This window comes from Nicotiana tomentosiformis, chromosome 2, assembly GCF_000390325.3.
Source record: "Nicotiana tomentosiformis chromosome 2, ASM39032v3, whole genome shotgun sequence".
Taxonomy (NCBI): Eukaryota; Viridiplantae; Streptophyta; class Magnoliopsida; order Solanales; family Solanaceae; genus Nicotiana; species Nicotiana tomentosiformis.
In genome coordinates this window covers 116,317,114-116,329,353 of record NC_090813.1, presented here as the reverse complement: position 1 = coordinate 116,329,353, position 12,240 = coordinate 116,317,114, and the positions used below count along the sequence as shown (strand labels likewise).

General features: G+C 36.8%; 1 protein-coding gene across 2 annotated transcripts in view; it reads right to left on the bottom strand.

Moving 5' to 3' along the window:
• Nucleotides 1–12,240, bottom strand: part of LOC104103563 (uncharacterized) — a 59,107-nt gene that overhangs the window by 27,574 nt on the left and 19,293 nt on the right. The window contains exons 10-16 of one of the 2 annotated variants that reach the window (XM_070195993.1): nucleotides 7,029–7,696; nucleotides 6,786–6,903; nucleotides 6,574–6,690; nucleotides 5,504–5,598; nucleotides 4,496–4,644; nucleotides 4,223–4,278; nucleotides 3,918–4,131 (exon numbers count right to left, since the gene is read on the bottom strand). In XM_070195993.1, the coding sequence (XP_070052094.1) occupies nucleotides 3,918–4,131; nucleotides 4,223–4,278; nucleotides 4,496–4,644; nucleotides 5,504–5,598; nucleotides 6,574–6,690; nucleotides 6,786–6,903; nucleotides 7,029–7,696 (1,417 nt within the window). The remainder of the gene's footprint in view (nucleotides 1–3,917; nucleotides 4,132–4,222; nucleotides 4,279–4,495; nucleotides 4,645–5,503; nucleotides 5,599–6,573; nucleotides 6,691–6,785; nucleotides 6,904–7,028; nucleotides 7,697–12,240) is intronic. The other variant, XM_070195994.1, reaches the window with a different exon arrangement.

The window sequence follows — 12,240 nt, the reverse complement described above, 5'->3', positions numbered from 1 at the left end:
TGACTCTCAACACTACGTGAAAAGGAGGCTCGGGTATGTTTCCCAAGTTGACACGACTCACAATCTAATGTAGACAAACTAGATAAACTAGGCACCATCTTCTGAAGTTTGGATAAACTCGGATGTCCTAAACGTCTGTGGATTAGATCTGGAGGATCTGTAACAAGACATGTTGTGGAAGGACTGAGTGAGTTAAGGTAGTAAAGGCCTTCTGATTCACGTCCGGTACCAATTGTCTGTCCCGTACTGCGGTCCTGTATAATAAAAGAATCGTCAATAAAATATATACCACAATGGAGGGCACGAGTCAAACGACTAACAGATGCAAGACTAAAAGGACAGCCAGGGACATAAAGAACGGAATCTAGGGTGATAGAAGACAAGGGATTAGCTTGTCCAACTCCTTTTGCCTTAGTTTGACATCCATTGGCTAAAGTAACAGTGGGAAGAGACTGTGAATATACAATATTTGACAAAAGTGATATATTACCAGAGATGTGATCAGAAGCGCCGGAGTCCATGACCCATGGGCCAAGAGTGCTAGACTGGGAAACACAAGCAAAAGAATTACCAGAAAAGGAAGTATCAGTCTGAGCAACTGAGGCTACTTGTGGAGATGTCTGCTTACTTGCTCGATACTGAAGGAGCTCATTATATTCTTCTTTAGATAAAGAAAATCCTTGGTTACCTGGAGTCTCGGTCTGAGCAATGTAAGCATTTTTGGGTGGACGACCATGTAAGGAATAACACATTTCACGAGTGTGTCCGAGTTTGTGACAATAAGAACACTTGGGTCTAGATCTTCCAAAACGACCTCCTCCTCGTCTATGCTCCATAGTTTGAGATGCCCGAACATCCATTGTCTGGGATGCAAGAACAGAGGAATCAAGTATCTGTGATGAGATCACTGGTGGACTTGGTGCTGCAGCAAGGCGGAGTAATCGAGAGAATAATTCATCAACTGTCGGGACAGACGGACTAGCCAAAATCTGGTCGCGTACTGAATCAAGATCATTAGGAAGTCCAGCGAGGGTAAGAACGAGAAACATCTTCTGTCGCTGCTCTTGTTGTTTTTCCACACTAGCCGAAACTGGCATCAACTTCTCAAATTCCTCCATGACTGCCTGTACTTGACCCAAGTAAGTAGACATATCCAATTCCTGCTTCTTTAAGTTTGTCATCCGTGAAATCACATCATAGAAGCGAGATATGTCATTAGTGTATAAGGTGCGTGCCTTTGCCCAAACCAAATAACATGTCTGGAATGGACGAAACAAGGGCATCAACTTGGAATCAATAGATCGCCACAAGATGCTACATAACTGAGCATCGATTTTTGCCCAAAGTGCTATTGCCTTTTCATCTCCATCGCTAGACTGTTTGATTAGATGATCTTGAACACCTTGACCTCTACACCATAACTCGACAGATGAAGCCCAAGCTAAGTAGTTTGAACCTCCCATTAGAGGTTCTGAGGTAATAATAGCACTAGAGTTTCCAGAATTCATGTTTCTAGACCCAAAAGCATCAAATCCCAAAGACATTGTTGCAAATTATTACCAAATAGGAGAAAGAATCAACTGTAATCTGCTGAAACAGTGTACGAAAACACAGAAACAGAATACTGAAAACTATAGATACCGGAATAGTACTGTAGCTGCCGGAATAGTACTGTAGCTGCCGGAAAAAACTCAAAGTTATCGGAATGAAATGAAAACAGTAGGGGTAGGATCGGAATTACCAGGCGACCCAACTGTTCTGAAGGAAGATTTTCAAAAAATGGCCGGAAGTGGTCGTACGCGCCGGCGCGTGAGCTTCTGGTGGCGCGTGGAGGCGCGTGAGGCTGCTTCTGCCGGAGTTGTTCACTGGGGTTTGGTCGCCGGACAGTGACGACTCTTGTGGTAGTGTTGGATTTTGCACAACACTGACTGAGATAAAACAGACGCAAACAGCCTTAAAAAGTCGCCGGAAAAAGACTTCCGGTGACTAATTTCTCTTCCCGGAATCGCTGGAATTTATGCACAGCGATAAATCTCTCACAATTGCTCTGATACCATGTGAGAAGGCACGGGAGAATATATGTTATTGATATATATTGAATGAATGAATAATACAACACAAGAGCCTTATTTATAGCTATACTATACAAGGACATACTACTCCTCTACCAATGTGGGACACTATGTACATGCTGTAACTTAACACGTGTAATAAGAGAGCATGTATTTACTATGACTTAGCTAAGAATATGTTTAATTTTTTTTATTTTTTTGGGCCACGGTGTCACATACATAGAGCTACTGTTCCCTGTCAAAAAGAAACACATAATGATAAGCAAAGGTCATTGTCTACTCGTGAATTTGTTCCAAGAATATATTAAAGTGAAACTATGAGCTACAATATAAAAAGTCCAGTATCGAACAACTGAACTCTAGCTCCTACTACCACTCTATATGCCTTGAACAGCTTCTAGAAACCTATAAATAGATATAAAATGTCATTCTTAGGCTTAATTCTTCAATAAAAGTGCAAAGCACAGAGCCTATAGCTCGGTTTCATCTCAACTACTCAAAGGAAAAAAAGTTCAGATAACAAGCAACTTACTTTCAAGACATTGTTTATCCTTGTTTGCAATCAAAAATTGTCTTTTTCACCTATTTAAAGTCTTTATTGTTCTCACTCAATTTCAAGGCTTTCTAAAATTTCCAGTTAAGAACCTTTTTTTGGGGTTGAAAATTTTTAGAATTTGCTGCAGAAAACTCTTAAAGATAGCAGATTTTAACCCTAGTAAGGAGTCTAAACAAGATATCCCTTCTCTTATTGGAGAGTCTAAACAGGAGTTAATAGTTCGACTTCGTTTGTCAATCGAAACTAGCGAGGGCGTCAAGCAAAAGCTTGAACTGTGGCAAAGCACTTTAGAGAGGTGATAAGTAGAAGTAAGATTGAATACATGCACTGCAAGTTTAGTCAGCATGAGAAGGGCGAAGTTGAGATGAGACTAGATGTGATTGCGTTGCCAAAATGCAAACAATTAAGACATCTACGCTTGTTTCAAGAGAATGGAGTGATAAATGAAGATGTTACTCATAGAGTTAAAACCGGATGATTGAAATGAAAAAGGGCTACTGGGGTGTTATGTGATAGAAAGATGCCTATCAAGTGAAAGGTAAGTTCTACAGAACAATTATAAGACCGACAATTTTATACGGTAGTGAATGTTGGGCCGCTAAAGTTCAACATATTCAAAATATGAGTGTGGCAGCGATGCGGATGCAAAGATGGATGTGCGGTCATACAGGATTAGATAAGATTAGAAATGACCACATTCGCCAGAAGATGCAGTAAGCACGCACTATAGGATAAAATTCGCTTGAATTGGTTTCGCCGTGTCCAATGTTTATCTACAGATCGATTCATGGGTATGAAAATATTGTGAGTGAAGGTGTTAAAAGGGGATAAGGTAGACCTAAAATAGCATGGAAGGAAGTCATCTCGCAAGACCTACAAATTGTTGGAATCAATGCAAACTTAGTTAGCGATAGGGCACAATAGAAGAAAAATATTCATCCAAGTGATATCTACTAATTGGGAATAGGTTTTAATCTTGTTAGAGAGCTTATAATTATATAATTATTATTATTACTATTATTTATATTTATATATATTTAACTTATTTCTCATTTATATTTTATTTGGTATTGATGATGACATGAGTTGAGCTCAAATGGAGAAGTGAGGATTGATATAGCCGACCCCAACTTGTTTGGGACTGAGACCTACTTGTTGTTGTAATAGTTTGACTTCGTCTAGAAAGGTAACATGTATGACATCTAAATCAATTCCATAAAGTTCTTTTCCTCGGAAGCATGCAATTTCAATATCAAAGCTTGAAAGGAGGAAACATGCTTGAAACATACCAACACTCAAAGAATTTAGTGTCTTCTTTCGTTCACCAGAGAGATTTATGGCACCAAAGGCTGCCATAGAATCGTCAATTGTGTCCCCGGCCTTAAGCATCACAGAAGCATAATCAGCTTCCTTATGCTGAGGGCGTTGAAAACGCAGCTCCATTGAGAAATCAGTATCATTGTGTATCTTTAGTAATGGAGAGACGATGATTGTCAAGCAATCCTACAAACATCAAGAAAGAGGATTGTAAACCATAAGAACATTAAGTTAGACATGCCTGGATATCCATCTTAAGAAGAATCAGCTGCGGTACCTCAGTCCTGGGTGAAACTTCAGCCACAAGAAATGGACCAGGGAAAGTTTTTGACTCTGGTCAATAGCAAATAAGTTTAGTAAGCTCTAAGTTTGAATTCATTGAATATGCACAAAGAACTAGTAGTGGTTGCTATTATCAGCAAAAGCTATTGCAAAGTCGTTTATCTCAAGTTGGTGGTGTCAGCTAGTCCAAAATCCAAGTCTTAACAATTAGTGCGAAATTTATTTATATATTAAAAAAACAACTTGAGGGAAGAGCAGCCTGAAACACCTTGTAGAGATACTATACGTGGTCTCCACGCAAATGACTGGGTTTCCAAGAGTGAAAGATGAAGTGGAGAAGTAGAGAGAAATCCTCTCTCCGTAAGCTGGATAGAGAAGAATGACGCTTCCGGAGGTCGATTTGCCAAAGCCAAGTGCCTTACAGACAAAAAGTTAGGCTCCTCACATGATGAGCACGCAAGTAAAAATTCAAATAAAGCAAAGGCAAAAATACAAATGAAAACACCGTGATTAACCTCTCAAAACATAAGAATGAAAATTGTGGAAAGGAAATTAATTACATGCAAGCCCAGGACACTGGAGCTTACTCAGTATAAAAAAAAATTATAATTTATAAGGGAGCTTACTCAGTATAAATGTGATACACAATTGAAAACATCAGCAGCAGGCAAAAAAAAGTAAAAAACATATTCCAGACACACATACATCATACACTTCCTATTTCAAAATCTGTTAATCTGGTGTTATCTTGTACTGAGCAAGGATGAAATAGGGCTGCGAGTTGAGAAGGTAGGCTCTAGATTGCGGGAGATGTATCATTCTCAAGGATGGCGGAAGCACAATGCCCACATACTACAAAAACTGATTGTACGTCGTCTGCGGAAAGACAGTAAAATAGAGAAAGTGCAACACGGTCAGGGTGCTTGAGTAGAAGTATGTCTCCCTTATCGAGGGAAAAGAAAGAGATTGAGAAACGACTTTTTTATCCTAAAATTGCACAAAGGGAAACTAGGACTTTCTCAATCATTTGCACGGCATAAGACACATGAAAATTAAATTCCCATCTAATTTCTGCTGTTATAGTTTATAGTTTCTTTCTTTTTTCAATCAGTAGGTCGAGTTCTATCTTTGTGCTGTGTGGAATAAACTTTACAAATCAAAAATATATATATATCAGTAGGTCAAGTTCTGTAGTTTCTTTAAAGGCTGTTGATTGGCTCTTAGCAGCGGATGTTTCAAGTAAACAAGCAGAACAACTGTAAGCTGTGATAAGCACCTCAAGAAAATGGTAGTGGAGTGTCTTCCTGCAACTGATACATCTTGATTATCGTAGAACTGACAAATAAGGGATAAGCCAGACTGGTTTTCAACCTGAAAATGTTAAAGCCCATCAGTTCGCACATGAAACACTAGACGATTTATAGTCTCTGCATGACTTTTCTCATGAATGGACAAATACAAGCTTCACAAGGTTAGATGTCTAATATTCAGTCTCAAAGAGCATGAAGATGGACTCATGTCCAACTCTCAGTCTTTGATTTCCTCACCAAAAACTAACAGCACGATTTCATGTAGCTGGTAAAAAAAAGCAATTGTTGCAAATCAAAGTAAAGATGACAGGTTACGGGTAGAAGAAGTTCCCGAGATGTTCCATTGCTGAAGACATCATCCATAACATGGGACCGAAAAGCAAAGCTTATCCTAATCAATGTAAAGATGCATAGATGAATCACTTATCTCCGGCTCACATATTTAGGTTAGTAGATAAGTTTTGAGTGAAATTAAGTCCCAAATTGTGGTCAACCTAACATTCAATGCCTAACTGCTTCAAGCGCTTAAATCGAGATGCATCATACTGGGCATATATTTACAGCCCATAAGTCAAGCCAGAAGCAGCATCTTTCCTGCTAAAGTGGGTCCACAAAGTTATGTGCATTGTTAATCCAACCACCAATTAAATGTGCCAAACATCTTACAAGGACGGAAAGACAATGCTGCTACTCTCAGAACCCATCTTTTCTCAATTGCTACCAAGTAATGTAATTTGACTACTGTTTTATCATTCACATCTGGAATCTTGGCAGAAAACTTTCACTCACTATTTCCATTGAGGAATCCGATTTCCCTTGCAGCAGAACTCCACATAAAAGTTGTGTAAGGACTTCATAACCAATAAATGATGACAGAATCTTTAGACATGCAGCTGAAATAGCTATGCTAGCCCATGTTTTGGTTCTAACAAGAGGGGATTCTCTTATGGCAAGTGAATATAAAACATTTCAAGCAAGATTAAGTTTGCAAAGCCACAGAGTGTATGCAGCATGAGTAGTTATGTCAGAGAAGAACCTTGCAGCAATTGGCCAAAATTGTCGAGATCCTTACAGAGTAAGGACCGGCCAGATTCAACTCCCCAATGACAAAGAGAATAATGTCCAAAGAAAGCTCAGTCATTGTCATACTCAACTGCCAAGCCAGGAATATCAACAAGAAAAGAAAATCACATGATTATTCTCAAACAGAAAAGAAAATCACATGAAAAATAGAGATATTAATCTAACCTCTTTCAATCTAGCATAGAAATGGCCAGGCACCCAGTGGATAATATTTTCTGATCCCTGGGTCTGAAATCTATAACGGTAGAAAACATCAATTTCTAATGGATGCATGAGTTCTCTCCTGACATCACAAACAAGTGAGTAACACAAATTACAACATATTGGGACTATCGGTTCTAAAATACAATATCAAAGAGAAAGATGAAAGCTTGCATTAATTTACATTATTTTACTAAAGAGACTCACCACATATTTTTCTGGGAGTCAAAGTAATACAGCAAAATCTCCAGCCTGCTCATAACCCGAACTTTAGCATTCGATATCTGTATAACAACTTCAGTAGTACTAATAGAACCCTGGAGGAGGGGATACTTTTCCTTGGAGTCCGAAAGTTCATGAACGATGGTCAAAGAAACCTTGTCCACTGACACAGTTACACCAAAAGAACTTCCTCGCTGACTCAGATCTTTTCCCTCACTTATACATGAATCATGCAGCATGATTTTTCCAGATTCCTTCTCTAGAATGTCATCCAAAAAAACATTGCCAACATATGGAGAAGGATCATGAAATACTTTAAACTTAAACGGGTGTCCAGGATTGCTGACAACTTCCAGGACCCCATTAACAAAAGCTAAAGCACAATCATTCTTCTTGTTCACAAGATAAAATATATTTTTAGTTTGTGGAAGATACGTCTCCAAGTCAACATCACCATCATAGATGTCAGTTTTGTATGGAAGCGCTCTCCAAAGTGCCCAGGCACTATCACTAGAACTGGAAATGTCAACAAAATCAGATTGTCGACAGCAATTCAACCGCAATGGTTCTCCCGATTCATCTTTGGCATATAACGAGATGAAGGATAAATACTGAACTTGTGACTTCCATCTTCTAATATAGTGATACTTCACCTGATGATAGAGAAAGAATAAAAGCACCCCGTCCATCAAGTAACAAATGTATTCCAGAAATGAGTTATACACAGATAAGCCAAAGAGAGTTGTGGGAAAGCTGTCACGGTAAAAATGATAGAGAAAACTAACAGAGGCAAAAGCACTGAGCCTAGTTACAAATGCACAAGGTTTTCCTAATCTTCAACAATGAATGATTATTTTAATGATGATGAGCAGCACCAAGGAGCTGGAAAAAGTAAATAACTTCAAGGATAACTGGATAAGGACCAAATTGTGAAAAGATTTTAAAATATATACAGACAACAAAAGCTTCAAAGCAAAAGAATCAATGAACCACAAAAATATTTTGTCCCTTCACCATTATCTTCTTTGTACTAATAAGGACAGTACGCTGTTCAAATTTTAGTTTGTCAATGGGCATCCCTCAATACAGGTGAAACAGAACTCTGTAATTACAGAAAAGGAGGGAGTAGAAACCTGATATTGCATAATAGTATCTTTAAGTGGTTAGGATGTCTAATCATGAAGCAAAAAATACTAGTTCAAAGAATTATGGTATCGGTTAACCGGAACGGTACGACCCGTTACTGTCAAGTCAATTTGGAACCGGTTAACCGGACCGGACCGGACCGATTCAACGGCTAGTTCAAAAAAAATTTATTTTATTTTTAATAAAGTTGACCGTTGGCAACGGTCAGCTGCCATTTTGGCCATTGCCCAATGGCTAATTTGCAAGAATAACCCTTTTTTTAGGCATTTTGTTTTCAAAAATAACACTTATTATTTACTAATTTAGCCCTTTGAAAAACTATAAATAGACCCCCCCCCCCCTTCTTCTTCATTTCTTCACTCATCTCTCAATTCTCAAACCCAAATTCTCAATTGTCATTCTCTCATTCTTCACCTAAATTGCAATCAACTATTTGGCTCTCATTTTTTTTGGAATTTTATTTATGGTATTTATTGAAGTTTGAACTTTGAACAATTGACGTTTCTTCGTGGTAACATCGGAGTTGCGAAATTCAATATCAAGACTTCAAAAATCATCAAGTGTTCAATTTATTGCGGAATTCGGTGCACTCGTTCCAACTCTTTCTCTTATTTAATTTTTATTAGTAGTTAAATTTTCACAATATGTTTAATGCTGCAAAACTAGTTTGTAATAAGGTTGCTAATCGGGGTAATCGGGGAAATAGAAAATGAGGTACTACTTCAACTTCTAGTAGTAATTTAAATGACTTTACACATGTTTCTGAAACATCACCTGATAATAATATGGATTATGAACAATTACAGGAAGATTACGGTATAGAAGATAATGACTTAAAAATTGAAGATGAGACACCACTTAATAGCTATGTTACTCGGACTCTTCAAAAATGTTGTTGGGTGCGTGTCGGATCCTCCAAATTTAGTACATTTTTGGAGGATCCGACACGGGTGCGGCCGCACTTTTGGAGAGTCCAAGCAACATAGCTTACTAGTAGTGTTGGAGTTGGTAGCAGGGGTGGTGGTCGTGGTACTAGTAGTAGACCACTTGTGGCCCCGACTAGTAATCGGAGAAGGAGAAGTAAAGTTTGGAAATATTTTGACGAAATAGAGAATACTGATAGAGTTAGATGCAAAATTTGTAAAGATGATTTTAAACATAAAACTGGAGAAAGTTTTGGGGGGACTGGGACACTTAGTAGACATATGAGAATTATTCATCCTATAGAATGGGGCTCTGATTTAGATGAAAATCAAGGAACTCTAAACTCTAGTACTGGAGGACTTATGAAATATGATAAAATGAAGGATCGTGAGGAGTTAGCAAAAATGATTGCTTTGAGTTGTCTACCTTTTTCTTTTGCTTCTTCATCATATCTTATTATGTATATTCAAAGGATTTATAATCCTTTATTTAAAGGTATCACTAGAAGTAATTGTAGATCTGATATCTTTAGACTTCATGGACAATATCAGACATAAATACGTTATTTGTTTGGCCATCTTCCTTGTAGAGTTTCTCTAACTTCTGATATTGGCCATGTTGTTAATGGAAATGATTATTTGACAATTACATGTCATTGGATAAATGATAATTATTGTATGCAAAAACGTATTATCGCTTTTAAATATGATGAAGATCAAAGGCATACTGCTAATTTTATAAGTACTACTATTTGCGAAGTTGTTGCATTTTACAATCTTAAAAAAAAATATTGTGTATGTCTTTTTGATAATGCTTCTAACAATAATGCCCCTATTTCAATATTAATATTGCATTTGAAACCACCACTTGATGAAAAAATGTTTATAATTTAATTGTTAAAAGTGGCCTTGATTTATTTTCGACTGAGATTACTCATTTTAGAAGAGCAGTTGGTGTTATTCAAGGAAATAATAGACAATCTTAGAATTACGGAATTTAAGACTAAGTGTACCAAACATAACCTTAACCTCAAATTCATGCCTGATGAAATTGTTACTAGACGAAATTATACATACTTATTTTTAAAATGTTGCTACAAACATAGATTGCCGATAACTGAAGTTGCTAATGTGCATTGTAATGATCCAAACCGTATGTTAACAACTAATACTTGGGAGGCCATTAATGATGTTGTTAAATTTTTACATAAATTTTATACAGCTAATGTTGAGTTTTCTGGAGCATATTACCCTACTGTTACTATGGCTTTAGTACATATAACTGAAATTTCTTTTCTATGCTGAAATTTCTTTTCTACTCTCTGAATTTAAGAAGAAAGAAAAATATAAGGATAGCTGTTGAAAAAATGCAAGCAAAATTCAAAAAATATTTCTTTCCAATTCCTCTTATTTACTTAATTGATGTTGTTTTAAATCCTTCTATTAAGATGTCTAATTGTCACCAATTAATCAATGCTTTATATACTTATATGGAGATTGGACCAACTGAAACCCCAGATATATATTGTTGTATGAACAAGCTAAATGATTATTTACAACAATTATATAATTATTATGCAAATATAATTGATGATGTTGCTATTAATGTAGGCAATGTTAATCTCACTATTCATTGTACTACTTCTACTACATCTGCTACTATGGATGAAGATGGTCTTGATGGTTTTAATATTTGGTCTACATTTCCTTCCACTCAAACAAGTAATAGGAACATCGATGAACTTCAATTCTACTTGCAAAAGCAAACAGAGCCTCGCACAAAGGAATTTTCACCGTTGGCATGGTGGCATGAGAATGAAAAGCAATTTCCTGTTCTTTCCGCTACGGCTTAGGACGTGCTAAATGTGCCAATTTCAACTGTTATATCAGAGAGTGCATTTAGTCAAGCAAGACAGCAACTAGGAGACACCCGTCGCTCATTGGGAAGCAATGCTTTGAAAGTTTTAGGATGTTTCAGAGATAGGATTAGATCGGAACGAAGAAATCAAGCACGTGAAGATGTTGATAAACGAGAAGACGGGGAACTTGGAAATATATTAATACATGGTAACCCCCATCTGAATTTAACACTCCAGAAGATGGCCAAGAAGTTCATATTGATTATGAAAAACTTACTAAGGCAATGCAAAACCTTTGAAGTTCTTGATTTATGTTTAATAATTCAAATTTGAATTTACTTTTTTTTCTTTAATTTAGTTGTTGTAAAATGTAAACTTTAATTTGCAAGTTTTAATTAAAAAAAGAACTTGCAAATTATAAGTTAAATTTTTTTCCATCTTCATTGTATTATTTTAAATTCTTAATGAAATATTCAAATATAAGGCTTTTAAAGCCTTTGAAAATTTTTTTAAAATTCCAAATATAAGGCTTTTAAAGCCTTTAAAATTTATTCAAACACTCTTTTTATAAGATTGTTTTTATGTTTTACATTTTTACTTTATCTTAATATAAATTACGATAGTTATACAAAATACACGGAAAAAAAATAGCCCGGTCCGGAACCGTTGCGGTTCAGATTTTCACCGGCGAGGCACGGAACCAATAAAACCAGTATTTTTAAACCGGTAACCTGACCGTTCCACTAGCCCAGACCGGCCCCTTGACACCCATATTTAGGAGTGTTGATTAGCATGATTTCAGGAGATTTGATTATATTTAGGAGATCTGATTTTATTTGATTTGATTTGATAGCTGGATTGATTGTATAGATTTATTTTATTTCCTTAATTAGCATTAGGAGTTTTGTATAAATTCCATTACTCATGGGATGTAAACATACAAAGAAATACAATAAGCCTTTTCTGTGTTCTCAAAATCTACATGGTATTAGAGCCATTGTTGCCTTTTTGAGGTGAGTTATCTCCCTCGCAGCACTAGGGTTCCATTTTTTATCAAAGAGGTCGAGTTTTCTCTCTTGTTGGATCTCCGCAACACAAACTCCTTCTGATTGGGCTGAAGTATGGAGACATTCAAGGAGACGGTTTCTAGAGAAATTGTCTTCGGATGAAAATCAGCTTCTCTGTCGCCTCCTAGCCAAATTTGACTCCGCTAATGTTGCCACATCCAATCATGTGCAATCAGGCACTGCCTTTGCAGCTCACCTTAAT